General features: G+C 36.8%; 1 protein-coding gene across 11 annotated transcripts in view; it reads right to left on the bottom strand.

Annotated features, from left to right (window-relative positions):
* The window catches only part of rnf220a (ring finger protein 220a), a 349766-nt gene that overhangs the window by 52692 nt on the left and 276688 nt on the right, over nucleotides 1-20386 (bottom strand). For 6 of the 11 annotated variants that reach the window (XM_051933135.1, XM_051933141.1, XM_051933138.1 and 3 more), the window contains 2 exons: nucleotides 16741-16862; nucleotides 8186-8333 (listed from right to left, as the gene is read on the bottom strand). In XM_051933135.1, the coding sequence (XP_051789095.1) occupies nucleotides 8186-8333; nucleotides 16741-16862 (270 nt within the window). The remainder of the gene's footprint in view (nucleotides 1-8185; nucleotides 8334-16740; nucleotides 16863-20386) is intronic. The other 5 variants (XM_028811268.2, XM_028811272.2, XM_028811271.2 and 2 more) reach the window with 3 other exon arrangements.

Genomic DNA, 20386 nt, shown 5'->3' with positions numbered 1-20386 from the left:
ATCACTTAAATAGGAGCTGCTTGACACAGAGAAGTAGACCAAAAGCACCTCAAAAGCTAGACATCATGCCAAGATCCAAAGAAATTCAGGAACAAATGAGAACAGAAGTAATTGAGATCTATCAGTCTGGTAAAGGTTATAAAGCCATTTCTAAAGCTTTGGGACTCCAGCGAACCACAGTGTGAGCCATTATATACAAATGGCAAAAACATGGAACAGTGGTGAACCTTCCCAGGAGTGGCCGGCCGACCAAAATTACCCCAAGAGCGCAGAGACGACTCATCCAAGAGGTCACAAAAGACCCCAGGACAACGTCTAAAGAACTGCAGGCCTCACTTGCCTCAATTAAGGTCAGTGTTCACGACTCCACCATAAGAAAGAGACTGGGCAAAAACGGCCTGCATGGCAGATTTCCAAGACGCAAACCACTGTTAAGCAAAAAGAACATTAGGGCTCGTCTCAATTTTGCTAAGAAACATCTCAATGATTGCCAAGACTTTTGGGAAAATACCTTGTGGACTGATGAGACAAAAGTTGAACTTTTTGGAAGGCAAATGTCCCGTTACATCTGGCGTAAAAGGAACACAGCATTTCAGAAAAAGAACATCATACCAACAGTAAAATATGGTGGTGGTAGTGTGATGGTCTGGGGTTGTTTTGCTGCTTCAGGACCTGGAAGGCTTGCTGTGATAGATGGAACCATGAATTCTACTGTCTACCAAAAAATCCTGAAGGAGAATGTCCGGCCATCTGTTCGTCAACTCAAGCTGAAGCGATCTTGGGTGCTGCAACAGGACAATGACCCAAAACACACCAGCAAATCCACCTCTGAATGGCTGAAGAAAAACAAAATGAAGACTTTGGAGTGGCCTAGTCAAAGTCCTGACCTGAATCCAATTGAGATGCTATGGCATGACCTTAAAAAGGCGGTTCATGCTAGAAAACCCTCAAATAAAGCTGAATTACAACAATTTTGCAAAGATGAGTGGGCCAAAATTCTTCCAGAGCGCTGTAAAAGACTCATTGCAAGTTATCGCAAACGCTTGATTGCAGTTATTGCTGCTAAGGGTGGCCCAACCAGTTATTAGGTTCAGGGGGCAATTACTTTTTCACACAGGGCCATGTAGGTTTGGATTTTTTTTTCTCCCTAAATAATAAAAACCACCATTTACAAACTGCATTTTGTGTTTACTTGTGTTATATTTGACTAATGGTTAAATGTGTTTGATGATCAGAAACATTTTGTGTGACAAACATGCAAAAGAATAAGAAATCAGGAAGGGGGCAAATAGTTTTTCACACCACTGTATATATATCTATCTCTATATATATCTATATATATCTATCTCTATATATATCTATATATATATATATATATATATATATATATATATATATATATATATATACAGTAATCCCTCGCTATATCGCGCTACGTCTTTCACGGCTTCACTCTATCGCGGATTTTATATGTAAGCATATTTAAATATATATCGCGGATTTTTTGCTGGTTCGCGGATTTCTGCGGACAATGGGTCTTTTAATTTCTGGTACATGCTTCCTCAGTTGGCTTGCTTAAATGTGGCTGTTTTGTCAAGCGATATGCTTCCTGCATGGTGCTTCGCATACTTAAAAGCTCAAACGGCACGTATTGATTTATAATTGTTTGTTTTTCTCTGTCTCTCTCGCTCTCTGACATTCTGTGCTCCTGACGGAGGGGCTGTTCGCACCACGAGACAATACGGACGCTCCTCTAAAAAAAATGCTGAAAGGCTACCTTTACATTGCTCCCTTCCTAGCAGCTGCGTTGTCTGGCGGTGCTTCGCATACTTAAAAGCCAAACAGCCCTATTGATTTCTGATTGTTTGCTTTTTTCTGTCTATCTCTCTGACATTATCTGCTCCTGACGCGCACTCCTTTGAAGAGGAAGATATGTTTGCATTCTTTTAATTGTGAGACGGAACTGTCATCTCTGTCTTGTTATGGAGCACAGTTTAAACTTTTGAAAAAGAGACAAATGTTTGTTTGCAGTGTTTGAATAACGTTCCTGTCTCTCTACAACCTCCTGTGTTTCTGTGCAAATCTGTGACCCAAGCATGACAATATAAAAATAACCATATAAACATATGGTTTCTACTTCGCGGATTTTCACCTTTCGCAGGTAGGGGTCTGGAACGCAACCCCCGCGATAGAGGAGGGATTACTGTATATATATATATATATATATATATATATATATATATATATATATATATATATATATATATATATATATATATATATATATGTGAATATGTATGTGTATATATATGTAGATATGTAAATATGTATATGTATATGTATCTGTATATATATATATATATATATATATATATATATATATATATATATATATATATATATATATGTATATATATGTGGATGTGTGTATGTATAGATAGATAGATAGATAGATAGATAGATAGATAGATAGATAGATAGATAGATAGATAGATAGAGATAGATACTTTATTAATCCCAATGGGAAATTCACAAATATATATGTATATGTAGATATGTGTATATGTAGATATGTATATATATGTATATGTATATATGTTTACATAACCTCTTTAACACACTATTTCTCCTCTGCGAAGCGCGGGTATTTTGCTAGTTCAAAGAATAAAGGGTTGTCTTGGTGTTACCAGTGTGCCCAGAAAGAGGTGTTTCATCCTGGATATCATTGAGAAGAGTCACAGCACACGGTTTGATGGCAACTCCAGTCTACATCTAGACCTGAGAAGGATGAATGCAAGGGCGTTTGTTAGAGGTATCTGTGAGCAAGTGACACACCATCTATGGTCTAGTGACCCATGCCCTGCTTACAGAGGAATCAAAGCATTATGCACATCCAAATCTGTTCCTCTGAGACTCGCAGTCAGGGCAGGTGATGGAAAGCTCCTTATGAAGGACGCTGCAATTGTGACCTGCTGGAGTGGCTACTTTGAGCAGCTGTGGAAAGCTGATCCTCCGGCTAGAACGTTAAACATCTCTGGGTCCAAAGATCTTGAGGGTGATACTCCAATTAGCTGTGAACCACCCAGTCACACTGAGATTGCACCAGCTGATGGTAGGGGAGGCTGCAGGGATCTGTGGTATCTGGGGTGAACTTCTCCAGGCTGGTGGTAAGGCTGCCCTCCTTGCACTGCAAGCAATCTTTCATTTGGGAGATTGGCGTCATCCTAACTGACTGGAAAATGGGACCTGTCATCCCTATTTAGAAAGGGAAGGGTGAGGACCTGGATTGCGGCAACCACAGGGGGATAACACTGCTCATGGTGCCGGGTAAGGTCTTTGATAGGGTCATCCTCAATAGGATACATGATCACTTGGTCACAAACAAGCGACCAGTGCAGTCTGATGATTTTAGGTCTAAGAAGTCTACCATCAACCTCATCCTGGCACTGAAGGTTCTCATGGAGCGCAAATGTAAATATCAGCAGCTTTCTTTGCAGTCTTTGTCGATTTTTGTAAAGTGTATTGACTCAGTTGATCGAGCTGCCCTGTGGGACATTCTGAGTCTTCCCAAAAGCTGCTGGATTTCAAGGCCAGCCAGTGCACTGATGCTGTGAGTGCTCTGGAGTGGAGGCTGAACCTCTGTGTTTTTCCCCAGTTGATTCTGGGGTTCATCAGGGGTGTGTTCTTGCACCTATTTTGTTCAATACTTGAATGGACTGGGTGTTGGGCAGGGACATGGGGTTCACTGGCTGTGGGGCATCTGTTGGTGAAGAAAGATTCACTGATCTTGACTTTGCTGATAATGCTGTGATCTTTGTGGAGTCAAAGGAGGCTCTGATCAGGAATCTCAAGAGACTGAGCAATGAGTCTGAGTATCCGGGCTTGTGAGTGTCCCGGATAAAATCCATGATCTAGGCCTTTACTGACCTCTTGGATACAGCTATCAGCAGTATGTCTGTCTGCGGAGAGAGTGTCAGCCTTGTTGAGAGGTTTACTTACCATGGTGGTAGGTGCAGCAACACGCTGTACCAGTGCATGCTCCCCAACCTCACCTGAAAGTTTTCCAACAACCCTTTCACCCATATGAAAAATTAATTGTCCTTATGGTTTCAATACTTGGTTGGAACACCTTTAGATGCAACAACTGCAATTAAACAAGCAATTCCTATATGTAGCCAAATATTTGGTGTGATGATGATTCCAAGACATCCACTGCTGACCGAAGTAAGCTGATAATCAGACTTACTGTAGCTGACTGAATACAGTCAAATCTGGTTGCAGCCCACCCTATTTAATCAAAAACTCACCCTATATTTACAATAACCATGAGAGTACAGGAGTCGCAACAAGATTTCAGATAACTTTGGTAAGCTGTTTGTGTGAGTAACTACAGGGAAAAGTACCTTTTCACACAGGCAATGTGGGTCTTTGAAAACTTTATTACTGAAATATATTAAGTAGAAATTTATAAACACTGTTAGGTGTTCAATAAGATTTCCTTTGTCTAAATTTACATCTGGTCAAAAGATCTGAAGTCATTAATTCTGACAAAAATAGAGGTTATCTGGAAGGGCAAATGCTTTTTCAGAACACTGTAGGTCATGGATGTCTGACACAGTCAGTGTATTCCATATATTAACCTAAGATATATGCTTAGTGGGTAATGCAAAACTGTTGACTTTGTATTCTGTTCTGAATGGAAAAAGTGGATTTGGCCTCTTTTGTACTAGACTTTTTGGTGCCTGAAAGACAATGTCTAAATGACTTCACTTTTTAAATGTGGTTGTGGTAACAATGCCAGTGGAGTTTTATGATAAGTGATACCTCTCGATACCATGGCAAAAACAGAAAATCCTATTTGACAGCTTTTTATCAAAGCACCTCCACTATTGAACTGAACAATATTGTTCCTCTTCTGTAATACAATATAAAATACAAAATACAAACAGTAACATCATCTTTAAAATACTAGTACAGGTAAACCTTTACTACTCCAGCACCACCGGGACCTGAGGACTACCGGATTAGTGACCAGATCAGAGAAGGAACACCCCTGAACATCATACCTTTCAAACATCAAGTGAATAAGTACAGGTTGGATAACGAAGGAAAAAGAAACATTAAATGAAAAAAAAAAAACAGTAAAATTTTAATGAAGTTAATATACCTGTACTGGAAAGGTACTGAAATACCAAACATTTAAAACAGTATGTACTATCACTTTGGTAGTTCTGGTACCAGAAGTTAATGCCAGGCTTTTTCTCAATTGTTCTAACCGTCCCAGCAGAGAACGAGAGCTTCTGTTAATGGAAGAAGAGTCGTGCCTGCTATTATTGAATTTAAGAGAAAGAAAATGAGATGGTGGAGTGTCAAACCTATTGACCAAAAGCGGTGAAGGGCCAATGTAATGTTTTCATGAGCGGGTGACCTACATGATGTGCAGATGCATTTCAAATGTTTTTGCAATTCCTCCTTGCATTTTGACGACCTGTTGCATCATATTGAGCCCTTTATGAATCATTCTAGCACCTATGTAACCAGTCTCTCCTTGAAATTCACCACTTAAGACAGATGACTGTCACATCTGCCAAGTTGGAAAAATCTCCATGCAGGCATGTCTCTAAATCTAACATCATTTTCACTGCACAGCATCGGTTATAAGCTAGGCTGTAGAAGATAGGTACAGTGCAATGTGTGAAGCGTTTATAGAGTTTACAGGGATAAATGAACTCTAAGATAATTCAGGATATTTCAATTTAAACAAATTCTTTAAAGCTGCTTTTGCAACAATATTTTCTTAAAGTTTGGTTTGTCAGTAGACCACCCTGTTAAGTTTGTAACATTTGTATCTTAAGCTGGTGTCACACACGTGCGCATGGGAGGCAGCTAAAGGGCTTGAGTGATGGCAGCTCTGAGACAGGCCGGGAGGTGACAGAGTGCACGGACTCTTTCTCTCTTCCCTGTAGACCATTCCTGGGAGATTCCATCTGCCTCTCTTGACGTCACTTCCAGGACCGAGCCAATGGAAGGAGACCTTACTGGATCCGGCCCCTGTGATGTCACGTCCGGGCAGGAACCAATGACTAAAGAACATGGGCCCGATCCTTATGACCTCACTTCCTGTCTTCCCCTTTAAAAGCCTTCCCCTTTCCCCTATTTGTCAGCCTTGTTCTGGACTCAACTGTATGCACATCAGTGCTGTTATTTGATAAAAAAACGACTTTGCATCACAATTTTTCCTTATGATAGTGTACAAATTCAGAAATAGAAAATTACTTGGGCCGTCATTATCTATACCCAAAAATTTAATAAGGGTGTGGCAGAATTACATTCTTTAATGTGCCATTCAAATATATGACTTGTGTTTTCACTTATGGGTTATATTAATGAACAGTAGTCTGATTTTAAAAGCCAAACAAATGACACAAATTCAGTGATTAAATGTCTCTTAACACAGTACATGTCATTTTAATAGGAAGATGTGCTTTGCCCTTCTAAGTTAGGGTTACAGAAATACTAAATAAAATTTTATTTTGGTATTACCAAATAGAGCAACTTGTGTCATCAGCAGTATACACAATCCACATAGCCACTTTGTTTTAATTTTGCCTTAATGTTTTCTTGCTACAACTGCTGTTTACACTGACAGTCCTATACATTTGTGAGTTCCCCACTGCAACCCTGAACTGCACACACCAATTAGAAAATGGACAAATGCTTGGAGTGATGGACATTTGTAAAGGTGCTCATTACAATCAGATAATAAATACAAAGCCTTTGTTAATGTATTAGTGCTGTATAGGACACTATTTAAAATCGAATAATCTTGTTACCTTTTCATCTCCTCTTTCAAATGTTTAACAATACAAGCTAAATGATTACACCTTATTTGAAGGGTAAAGATATTTTGCTCTCAGAGCACCCACAAATCTGTTTCTGAACTAATTTCATAATGGGGTAAATATGTCAATAATAATGGAATGGGTGTTTTTTTTTTTTGCTTTTCCATTGCAAGTGCTCGTTTTTTGCATGAATAGTATGGATGAAATGTGAAAACAGAGACTAATAGCTGGATTATCAAAAGAAAATATAAAAAACTGTGGTTGTCTGACAGGAATCGACCAATTATTTTTGTGAGAACACCGACATACAAGAGGGGTTCAAGTATTACATAATGTGGATGGCTGACTGCTATCACTCTTGTAAGATCAACCACAAAAGCTTAGTGAAATAAAAGAAAATGTTTCAACACTAGACAGAAGAAGAAAAAAAAAAACAGGTGCTAAATAATATGTGAAATAAAAGAAAATGTTTCAACACTAGACAGAAGAAGAAAAAAAAAAACAGGTGCTAAATAATGTTATATTATATACAAGGAGTTAAACTTAATCATTCTTAACAATTAAACCAATAAATATCGGATAATATGACAAGCACACACAACATACAACTGGAGTCTTTAAAAGGAAACTGGGAATCAATGATAAAATAAATACATTTTCTAGAATTGGTACACAGGTCAGTAAGCCATTTTGGCTGTGACTAAAGGGAAATGAAGTCCAGGGACAGATGGGAGAAAACAACAGCAGTGCAATAGTTAAAGACAAACAAGGTCCAGATAGGCATGTGAATTCACACTTCACAGACAGAAATATGTAGGACCTACCTAAACATGAGAATTCTTTCACCTCTAATGTAATTTAGCGTTTCACATCTAACATAGCATAGGATAAAACAATTTTATAAAGATTGCTACTGCAGGCTACCATTGTACAAGACTACAATAATCAAGGGAGCAAAAAAATCTAATCCTTGTGTTTTTAACAAAATAAGTTACTTGCCAAGTAATTTCTAAAATCTGTCTGCATTTGTACATTAAATGGAAAAACTGAAAAATGTAAGAAACCAAATCAAGAGAAGTGGACAACTTATAGATATCAAAATTCAACTCAAAAAATAAAATGTTTGACAAACAGATTTAATATAAGTTATGTCATGAACCTTAAAACATACACTATGAGTTTAGTGGATGAACTGAAGCTTTTAAGATTAGGCAAAGGAAATATTACTCACACCCACCCAATGCAAATGTAAAAGGGGAGAAAAATAAGACACACACTCCACTCTCTCAGTTCCCCATAACAAAAAACATTTTCCCACCTTTCAAAAGTTTAAAAGGTCATACCTCGGAAACCACCCTCAAGAAGAGAGGTGGCACGTACTCGCTTCTGTCCACACCACTCGTACTCTTCAAAACGATTTCCATTCTCACCATCAATGTCAACAGAGTCATCCTCTGTTCCACCAGCACTCTCTCTCTGCCAGAGGAAAGTCTATAATCAGTTGCAGATACAGAAAAGATCCAAAATACAAGTAAAAATTTAAAATATTGATTTCCTAAAATAAATGGACCAAATGCTATTTATTTCACAAAGCTGATCATGAAAAGAAAATATGATGAATCCTTTCTAACATAAACAGATCATTAATATTGGTTTGTACATTTACAGGTGCTTAATCATACATTTTATTCTATGCTGACAGTTTTGTCAGTTTCTGGTGTCCTTAAAAAGATATACCATTGACATTCTGACCATGACTTAATATAAACAAGGGATTAAACTTGTGAAAGAAAAAACAGTGATATTGTTAAAAGTGATGCAAAAATTACTTAGTAATCATTATGGATAACATGGAACATATTTTCACTTTAATCTGTTAAGTCATCAAGTGTTTATATATAGATAATAAAATGTGTATACCTACAATCAAAGAAAAAATATTTTGGAGAGAATACAGCTATACACTTTCAAAAAATACACTGAACACAAATTAGTTGGACTGGTGCTCAAGTAAGAGGCATGAATGATACTGTACCATCACATATCAGACTTAAAAATTTTGATTCAAAGAACCTTGTCAGTGAAGTATGTGTTAAATATTGTATTATGTCAATAAATTACACAATTTTGGTATGAAATTAATTTACCAAAGACACAAGGATAAAAACTTGTATGAAGAATTGTATATTCTCCATGCTCAGAATAGGACAGGAAGACTTAGGTACACTACTGAGAACAAACTAAGCTTGAAAATCTTTAGCTTTATGTTATAGAATGCTTCACATTTGTCACACAACGACCATCATGAGCAAGACATTTAATTTATTAAAAACTAGGGGGCTCTGCCCCCTGCTTGCTTCACTTGCCAACCCCTAGCCCCATTCCCCTCCAGCACTATGCGCCGTTGTGAAGGGGGTGCAGAACGCACCCCAAGGAGACTGGAAACATTTATTCCTCTAGAAGCAAAACTTTACATTTCAATCCATCTGCATAATTAAAATTATATGTATAGTTTTTTTTAATATATCTAATAAAATACCACACATAACATTATCTTTTCTTTTTAATGTCTCAGTAACTGCTTAGTTAGATGCATACACATGCACACACACACACATACACATATACACATACACACTCCTTTTTATTTCTGCCATGTGTAATGTTGAGAGATTTGCAGATATGTATATGCCTTTGCATTTACGTCTGTTTTATTAAGTTCAAAATAAGCCATTAATTTTGTATTTCTATTTTTCGCTACCTTTAAAGCTTCTGCTTCTTCACCCTCTTTAAACTGAATCATATTCTGACCTGGTAAATGAATCGGTAATAATTCATCAGAATGACTTCGACCGTGCATTGGCAATTCCATTAAATGCCACCCGCTTTCCACTGCACTGAGGTTCCGAGTATCTAAACATGCTTGGACTTCGTCCTGTAACTGTTCTTTCGATAAAGTTACACATACTCTATTGTGCCCTTTATGAATATACTTGTAGATGTACTTAATATTCTTAACCGATGCACAATACTCGACATTAATACGACAATTGAATCATTTGAGCAAATAAGGGTTATATAGTACAATCATTATCGATCATCACAATTTTATCATCTTTCTTTCCGTGATAAGTGTGTTGTTTGTGACGACTATCTTTACGGCAATAATCAGGAAAGCCAGCCTTAGTCATATCTGTTGTTTGAACGAACGCTTTACGAAATTTATTTTAACACTTTTTCTCTTTTGAGTCCAACATACTGAATCTTTTAAATGTGGTCCGTGAGACACGTGTTTAATGACTTTGTACCATAATTCAGGATAGGTTCCTCTGTTTGGAATTTCAGCACAGACAAACCAATCTACATCATCACCAGTTAATAATTAATTTTGCAAAGTAACCAGCAAATGCATGCGAGGTAAACCCCGTTTTTGAAATTCGATCGTGTAAATGTATGCTCTGATTTAACCGAACACCGTTTTGATTCTATGTTGCATTGCTTCTCCGTGATCATAAATATAGATTGACTGAATTGTGGTTTCTTCGAAATTAAACTTGTAGTAGCTTTAATTGTTGCGGGACCACAGATTCTCATAGCATATGGTCCATTATTGTGTAAATCTACGTTTTGATCACTGAATGATGCGAAGGCGAAAAGATTATTGTACACTCAGATACTTTGCCTGTAGTGTTTGTCGATTTCACTTTCACCAAACAACAAATCTTAATTCTCGCCAATACGCCTCTTCATTGGGAGGCAGCACTACTTTTACCTGATGGAAACACAAATTAGACAATCTACAAGTCTCCGACTTAAACTTTAAAGCCTTACAATATCTACATATTTCTGTCATATTACCTCTGTCCATATATTTGATCTCTTATTGCTGTTCCGTTATTTCACAGAGTAATAATTTCAGTCTTTTTTTTGATACTTTTGAATTTTACTACTTTCATATTCTTTAACTTGCTCTGCATGTGTATTGTGTCAACATTTTTGAACGTCTTTATTAAGTCTTTTATTTCTGACCCACAGGAACAATTTTTTAACGAGCAAGTGAAAAGTCACACGCACAACTGATAGAATTAAACGCAGAAATATGCACTCTATCAAACTCTTATTAACTCTGCACAATGCCACTTGGTGCACTGATTAAGAACACTAGGTATATGATGCCTAGCGGCATATTTGAGACCTACATCCTATTCCTGTGCTACTGACTGATTCCAGGAATTTATGGGATCCCCCTCATTAAAAGAAGGGGGAAATTAAAAACATCAAAGAAATTGCATGGTATTCCAACTAACATAAATCTTACAAAGTTCAACTTTTACATTGCTTTTGTTTCATCAGCTGCAACATTATGAGGGAAACCACAACTTCTCTAAATACTCAAGTTTCCTGATTTTTGATCTCAATTGTAAACACTAGAACCCCTAAAGACAATCTGATTACTGTGTATGCCAGCAATATACTGCAGGCTTTGGTTACATGACAACAGCATGATGCATACAGAATCGAGAAAGTCACACTAAACTAAGAAAAAGAAGAATGTTATTGTCATTCAGAAACATTACACTGCTAACATTTTAACTTCTTAAAACTGCGTTGAGCCACACAAGAGCTTTTCAGTTGAATGTTATAATATCACTATGCTCATATTCATATTCATATTTCAACCACCCCACCCCACATTAATTTTATGAGTTTGTCGGTTTTCCTGATGTGAAAAGCATGAAAAAAGAAAAATAATTACATAAAAAATAATAAAAACACACTAAATTTCTGCAGGTCAACTGAAGCTCAAAAATTCCCATCTGCTGCTCAGAATATACAGAATTCTATGTGTCTAGTGATAAACTGTTTCAAGGACTGGCATGAAAATGATTTTGAAATTAAAGGTTTGAATGAGTATATAATTATATCTAAATAGTTACAAATGGTTTACTTGTTGTTTCAGTGTGATATATTGTGTGTGTATATAAATATTTGGGTTTTATTTCTTTCTAAAAATATAATTGCAACTGTAATACTAGTTTTGAGGGATAACTTTAGTGCTAAACAGTTTAACTTTTTAATGCTATGGGATATGAAATTTAAACATGTTACAATGATAGCTGACAGGCCTGGGCACAAGGGACAACAGATTCATAAAACTGCTTGGTCATGTACTATGAAATTCAGTTTTTAGAGTGAAATCCCTAAAATGCATTTTGTATGTTTTATTTAGATGATACTGGTGTGAATCAAAGGTTTTTATTTATAAGAATACTTTCTTTTAAAAAATGTAGAGTAATATGCACCACTCTTCAGCCACCTGCATCTCCTCTATTACATTAGCAAAATAATAGCCTTTCATTTTTGGGTATGCAATTTAGGTGAAATAATCCCAAAAATCCCTTAAGGCACAAGAGGTTAACAACAATACTGTTACAAGCTAACATTATGTGATAAAGTATAAATTCCATCAAATTTAAACTTGAAATATGTCTTCATATAAACCAATGCAAATACAAGTTAAATTCTAAAGGCTATATTTATTTATATGAATGTGGCATCCAATCTTCTAAGGAGACACAATAGGGCCCTTTGTGGTTCATCATTATTAGCTTGAACACCAGAGAGAGAGGGAGAGAGAGAGAACCTTAGTCCTCCTCATGTTTAACAAAGGAATGGCTGCTATTTCTTAATGGAGAGGAACGTCTACTCTTTACTCAATGGCAAGTGACAACAAGTAAAAACACGCACAGACTTCTTCCAGAAACTCACCCTTATAAAGTGTTCTATAGAGAAAAAGGTTTATGATACAGGAGACCCTAATGGTGACCCCATGCTGCACAATGTAATAATATTTAAAATAAAAAAAAAAAATCTCACATTACTCATTTCGAATAATCGCCATGTCCTTTTATCCAGTCGTATACTCAAAACGTCCAAAGAGAGTGTATTAAAATATTAATAACAGTCATCTTCAGGAAAACCACCATTCATGGTAAATAAGAAAAACATATTCCTATTAACCCTGTGCTTTTGAATTGAAGACCTGCCTATCCCTCTTATTCATTTGTCAAGTGTCCTGTCAACTAAATACAACCTTATTGCATAATTTAAAGTCTCATTTGTTGAGTATTTGTAACTAAATTATTCTAAAATACAAATTCTATTCACCTTAGGGTAGCTTTCATAGATTTAAAAAATATATATACGGGAGTATGTGATTAATGACAGCTACATTTTAGTAATTAAAATGTGAGATCCAGAACACTAGTACAAAAACAATTAAGTAAAATGTCTTTACTGTTATACCATCCATACACAATATTGCAGTACACAGTGGCACGAAATAACGATCCTCAGCATTGCCACTAAAGTCACTAAAAAAAAAACAAAAAAAAAACCCTCTGCTAAACCATACTGCACTAAAGTAATATACAAAACAAACCTATGCATTGGGGCATTATCCCTTCTTGTTTTCAGTTAGTAAGATAACAAAATACTGTGTATATGGCATGTTTTGAAACTAGGAGTAGTCCTCTGAAGATTTTCAGGCCAACTATAATTTTTTTTTTTGCAATGACTTCTAATGAAAGTTCTCTTAAAACCACTGTGCTGTTGTTAGTACAGTAAGTCCACTAAATATGTACAGGTTCCATTGCTACAGCACGTTTGCAAGTCCAAAGTGATCATAGGTCCAGCAAATTTAGCCTAGGCACCCAACGAACACAATGCAACCCTCAAAAACATGTATATGTACAGCTATTTGTATACAAGAAAATGCTTTTACAAGTTAATATTTGTAATTTTTGTTATAGATTTCTAGTGCATTTTAACAAAAAACAACTGAAAGTTATTTTTTTTTATTCCCATTGATTTCCATCAGCTGATCTCAGTACAGTACTTGCTTACCACTAGCGAAAAAGCCTACGTGATTGTCTTCAAATCCACTTCTGGCCGCCACACACAAAGTGAGCAATTGGATGACATCATCACTTGACACCTACAGCCCCACATTTAATATCGGTACCCAGTAAGTGTTCACGGCAAAGATTTGTGCATCAAAATAAAAGTAAAAATCTTCTCGAACGTGCAGCACGAGTAACAGCATAATGCTGCGCTGCACACTCAATAAATTTGTAAAAGGGTAGATGCCAGCGGGGGAGTACTGACTGATAGTAGGGCTTCAGCAACATGTCAATTGAGCAGTTTCATTTCTAAGGTTTTATTAAAAGCCCACTAGTTAAGTTACACCATTTGTTAAAGTGTTTCTTGGATATTTGCACATCCTACACACTTCACATCAAAATTATGTCATTATTACTAACATATGAAAACAGTTTCCATTTTAGCTGCGTGTTCAGCATTTCTTGCCTCGCATTTCCTCTGTCATTCTATATTTACATAGATTGTTGTAGACAAGAAACACACATGAAATGCATGTATTTCAAATCATGGTATTTCATTACCTATATAATTCCTTACAAATGCATTGCCAGATAAATACTTCAACACAGTACAATACTGTGAGAATTGCAGCAAGGTGATGATGCCTTCGTCTGCCTGAATGGGGGTGGGGGTGCGTTCTGCTATTCCACACATTTGCAAAACAAAATCAGGCTATTAATACAGTGATAAGGTGCTACGGGCTTCTTGGTGTATGTCAGGAAAATTTAAGGAGGTTAACGAAAAAATCATAAGCTTCAGGGATTCTAGTGTTAAAAAAAAAAAAAAAAAATCACAATTTGAAGAAATTACACAAAATACAAGCAAGGTAGGAGGAAAACATCTATTCTAATAGCAAAAAAAAAAATCATAAATGAAGGTATACGTAAAGTCTATACAACTGTCTTAAAACAAAACAAGGACAATTGTAGCAAAGAAATACCATAGCCAAACCATCCAAACCTAATTCTTCATACTGTGTTGAACATAAGTCCTCTCATCTTTTTCTTTTCCCAAGCCTAAACAAGCCCTTTCTATATCAAAAAGCCTTCGTCACACTGCACAACTTTTTCCAGTGATTGTCAGTCGCAGACATCATTTACATAATCTTAACAAGTTGGGGGCAGTTGCAGTATGCTTTCGTGACTAGTCATTAAACCTTATCATCAGACTAACATTTGGAGGTTTAAAAATCTATTCTATATAGAAGGACTCTACTACTCTTAACTATACATCTGCCTAAAGTAAATGTGCATTTTTTATTTTTTGTATACTATTTATTTGTTATTATTCTTATCTAATTGTATTTGTTTTTCTTTGCATATAAAGCACTCTGGGCTACATCCTTTGAATGAAAATGTGCTACAGAAATAAATGTTGCGGTTTATGTTGAGGAGATTCTTTGCTGCCAAAGGACCTGGGCAACATGCAGTAACAGAAGGAACCATAACAACTACTAACACATTAGAGGCACACAAGATATTCAAAATGAAAATGTTCAGTCATCCATCAGGGGCCTGAAGCATAACTGGGTCATGCATGAAATAACATGACCAAAACCACAAAAGCAAGTCTACATCAAAATGTCTAACAAGAAGCAAAATTAACATTTTGGACTGACCTGCTGTGATAGGACTTGAAATAAGTGGTTCACACTCAAACATGTACAAATGTTTCTGAATTAAAGCAGTTCTGCAGAGAATAGTGGCCTAAGATTTCTCCTTGGTTACGAGAAGAATTGACATCAAATTACAAAAAGCATCTAGGTGAAGTAATTGTAGCCACAAATGGCACAACCAGTTATTAAGAGTAAGTCAATATGACATTAGGAAAATATAGGTTTGTTCAATCAGGCACCCTTTACCTAGTAACAGATAGTAGTTAAAGAACTGGTAATATAGGTATCATTTGGAAGAGGAAATCAAGAAAGAGGCAAATGTATTTTACAATGCACTGTATTAAGTTTTACAACAACATAATATTAATTGCAAAAATATTAAAATACTGTATGCCTATTATATGCGTTTTACAGGAAATAGTACAGATTTGCCATGACTACTACAAAACTCACAAATTCCTAATAGAAGGAATTGTATATGGTGATTAAATGATTAAAAATCACAAAAAAAATATATATGTATCACAATAACTAAAAAATATGTATTAAATGCAAGCACTACTTTCCAATATAATAGACAGAACACAGAGCATAGATCACACTTACATTGGATCCAAGTTAAAATCTTCAGTCAAGTTAACAAGCATATTCTTGAGAGGAAAACAAAGTAACAAGCTTGTTCTTGAGAGGGATACTTATGTAGACATGGAGAGTACCTGCAAACTCTAGGTAAACAGCAGAACACAGGACACCTGAGCCATGACGCAGCAGAACTAACCATACAAATATACATTCTAATACCTGCTTAAACAAATACACGGGTGTTACCTATCCCAGCAGCAGTGAATGCAAGTCAAGATACACCCTTGGACAGGATGCCAGTGTACTGCATGGCACACACTTGCTTTCAATAGGGCCAATTTAGAGTTGTCAATCCACCAATGCATTCCTAGCAGGATGCAGAAGATAAAACCGAGTACTCAAAGGAAAATCCATGTTGATATACAGAAATTGTGCAAGCTCTTCACAGACAACAACTTGAGCAAAAGACTCAAACCATGGATCGGTATGGCAGCAGTAAAAGCACTGCTGCACCATGCCACTCTCTTTGCAGTAACAATTCACAAATACTCAAATTTATTTCATTCAATAAACCAAATACTGTACCTAATTATACTTTAAACATTTAAGATAACAATCAAATGACATGATACTATATAATTAGAACCTCTAAGATGATAAAATTGAAACAGAGAGTTAGTGAAAGAGAATGGAACAGATTAAAGGAGCTTGAAGAGATTAGCAGTCATATGCAAAGGAGGGCACCAGTCCCGATGCTACCTTAAACAGGCAATGCTCCACATGCCTACTCATCTCCTCCTCTGTCCCTGTCAGCGGTGAGCTGCACAGTGGACATACCTGCCCATCCTCTGGTTTCCGCCGCTTCATTTTCCCAATCCGAGCTGCAAAATAAAAAAGAAAACAAAAAATAAATATCTGCATTATAGAGCAACATTTTATATTTCTGTATGGGTACAAAGGAGGACAATATTAAAAAACAATACAGATATGCAAAATAAGCTTGCCACTATGAATGCCTGGTACACAGAGAGAGAGAACATTTAAATTCCTCTAACTTAAAATGATTAATGTATTTGGAAGATTTTGCTTAAAATATACCTTTTGAAAAAAGGCTACAGAAAAAATAACTCTGCAGAAATCTCAAAAAAAAATTAGGGTACTTGATGAATACAACTGAAAAATAAAAATGTGAAAACTCCCTAGCTTTAATTTCCAGGTTAAATTTAATTCCATACAGTTAAACTGATTGAAAATGTGGTATTCTATGCAATAAAAAATATGTTACAGAAGTGACATACATATTGCAGCCAGAGCCTTTAGCTTCTCTGAAATGTACAACCAACAAATACTGGTACAGTAATCCCTCCTCCATCGCGGGGGTTGCGTTCCAGAGCCACCCGCGAAATAGGAAAATCCGCGAAGTAGAAACCATATGTTTATATGGTTATTTTTAGAATGTCATGCTTGGGTCACAGATTTGCGCAGAAACACAGGAGGTTGTAGAGAGACGGGAACGTTATTCAAACACTGCAAACAAACATTTGTCTCTTTTTCAAAAGTTTAAACTGTGCTCCATGACAAGACAGAGATGACAGTTCTGTCTCACAATTAAAAGAATGCAAACATATCTTCCTTTTCAAAGGAGTGCAAAGCAAGCAGTCAAAAAAAAAATCAATAGGGTTTTTTGGCTTTTAAGTATGCGAAGCACCGCCGGTACAAAGCTGTTGAAGGCGGCAGCTCACACCCCCTCTGTCAGGAGCAGGAAGAGAGAGAGACAGATAAAAAAAATCAATACGTGCCCTTTGAGCTTTTAAGTATGCGAAGCTCCGTGCAGCATGTCCTTCAGGAAGCAGCAGCACACAGCCCCCCTGCTCACAACCCCCTACGTCAGCGCAAGAGAGAGAGAGAGAGAGAGAGAGAGAAAGTAAGCTGGATAGCTTCTCAGCCATCTGCCAATAGCGTCCCTTGTATGAAATCAACTGGGCAAACCAACTGAGGAAGCATGTACCAGAAATTAAAAGACCCATTGTCCGCAGAAACCCGCGAAGCAGCGAAAAATCCGCGATATATATTTAAACATGCTTACATACAGTGGTGTGAAAAACTATTTGCCCCCTTCCTGATTTCTTATTCTTTTGCATGTTTGTCACACAAAATGTTTCTGATCATCAAACACATTTAACCATTAGTCAAATATAACACAAGTAAACACAAAATGCAGTTTGTAAATGGTGGTTTTTTTTATTTAGGGAAAAAAAAAAAATCCAAACCTACATGGCCCTGTGTGAAAAAGTAATTGCCCCCTGAACCTAATAACTGGTTGGGCCACCCTTACCAGCAATAACTGCAATCAAGCGTTTGCGATAACTTGCAATGAGTCTTTTACAGTGCTCTGGAGGAATTTTGGCCCACTCATCTTTGCAAAATTGTTGTAATTCAGCTTTATTTGAGGGTTTTCTAGCATGAACCGCCTTTTTAAGGTCATGCCATAGCATCTCAATTGGATTCAGGTCAGGACTTTGACTAGGCCACTCCAAAGTCTTCATTTTGTTTCTCTTCAGCCATTCAGAGGTGGATTTGCTGGTATGTTTTGGGTCATTGTCCTGTTGCAGCACCCAAGATCGCTTCAGCTTGAGTTGACGAACAGATGGCTGGACATTCTCCTTCAGGATTTTTTGGTAGACAGTAGAATTCATGGTTCCATCTATCACAGCAAGCCTTCCAGGTCCTGAAGCAGCAAAACAACCCCAGACCATCACACTACCACCACCATATTTTACTGTTGGTATGATGTTCTTTTTCTGAAATGCTGTGTTCCTTTTACGCCAGATGTAACGGGACATTTGCCTTCCAAAAAGTTCAACTTTTGACTCATCAGTCCACAAGGTATTTTCCCAAAAGTCTTGGCAATCATTGAGATGTTTCTTAGCAAAATTGAGATGAGCCCTAATGTTCTTTTTGCTTAACAGTGGTTTGCATCTTGGAAATCTGCCATGCAGGCCGTTTTTGCCCAGTCTCTTTCTTATGGTGGAGTCGTGAACATTGACCTTAATTGAGGCAAGTGAGGCCTGCAGTTCTTTAGACGTTGTCCTGGGGTCTTTTGTGACCCCTCGGATGAGTCGTCTCTGCGCTCTTGGGGTAATTTTGGTCGGCCGGCCACTCCTGGGAAGGTTCACCACTGTTCCATGTTTTTGCCATTTGTGAATAATGGCTCTCATTGTGGTTTGCTGAAGTCCCAAAGCTTTAGAAATGGCTTTATAACCTTTACCAGACTGATAGATCTCAATTACTTCTGTTCTCATTTGTTTCTGAATTTCTTTGGATCTTGGCATGATGTCTAGCTTTTGAGGTGCTTTTGGTCTACTTCTCTGTGTCAGGCAGCTCCTATTTAAGTGATTTCTTGATTGAAACAGGTGTGGCAATAATCAGGCCTGGGGGTGGCTACGGAAATTGAACTCAGGTGTGATACACCACAGTTAGGTTATTTTTTAACAAGGGGGCAATTACTTTTTCACACAGGGCCATGTAGGTTTGGATTTTTTTTCTCCCTAAATAATAAAAACCATCATTTAAAAACTGCATTTTGTGTTTACTTGTGTTATATTTGACTAATGGTTAAATGTGTTTGATGATCAGAAACATTTTGTGTGACAAACATGCAAAAGAATAAGAAATCAGGAAGGGGGCAAATAGTTTTTCACACCACTGTATAAAATCCGCGATGGAGTGAAGCCGCGAAAGGCGAAGCGCGATATAGCGAGGGATCACTGTATTCAGAATATGCCAAATTAGTTTGTAACTGCATTTGATAGTAAAGGTCAATGAAGCAGTCAGGAAACCCATAATATATATATATATATATTATATATATATATATATATATATATATATATATATATATATATATATACAGTATTTATGAACAGACAGAAAAGAAAAAACACTACCATATTCTACAATGAAAAGAAAAACAAAACCTTTGTAAGAGACAATGAAAAACATAATCAAACCTGCTTGATGTCACTAGTCACCTAACAGGAAAGCAGTAAATCAAATTTGCACATTTGATTCAAATCAAGTATTATAACAAAATTGTTACTCTCCCAAACAAAATTAACTGTGCAACCCTTCCACACCAGTGTCCTCATTTCACGTGCCTTGACACAGGCATGGAAGCAACAGTTACATTACAGTCAAGCAGTGACTAAACAAAGCACCAAGCAAGCATACTGTAGTGATACTGAGATATTGGTGTGTATAGTGTGGACAAACTAAGAAAAAAAGTGCCAGAACTTTCCAAAATTCAGGACACAATATGGCAAGTACAATTAGCTGCGTTTATTATATTTAACATTTTTTATCTGTGCACGCTTGCTGCTTTAACCATTATAAGCACTGATGGTGC

The sequence above is a fragment of the Erpetoichthys calabaricus genome, chromosome 10 (genome assembly GCF_900747795.2).
Source record: "Erpetoichthys calabaricus chromosome 10, fErpCal1.3, whole genome shotgun sequence".
Classification (NCBI taxonomy): Eukaryota; Metazoa; Chordata; class Cladistia; order Polypteriformes; family Polypteridae; genus Erpetoichthys; species Erpetoichthys calabaricus.
The sequence above is the reverse complement of the archived record's forward strand: the minus strand, read 5'-3'. Positions and strand labels throughout refer to the sequence as shown.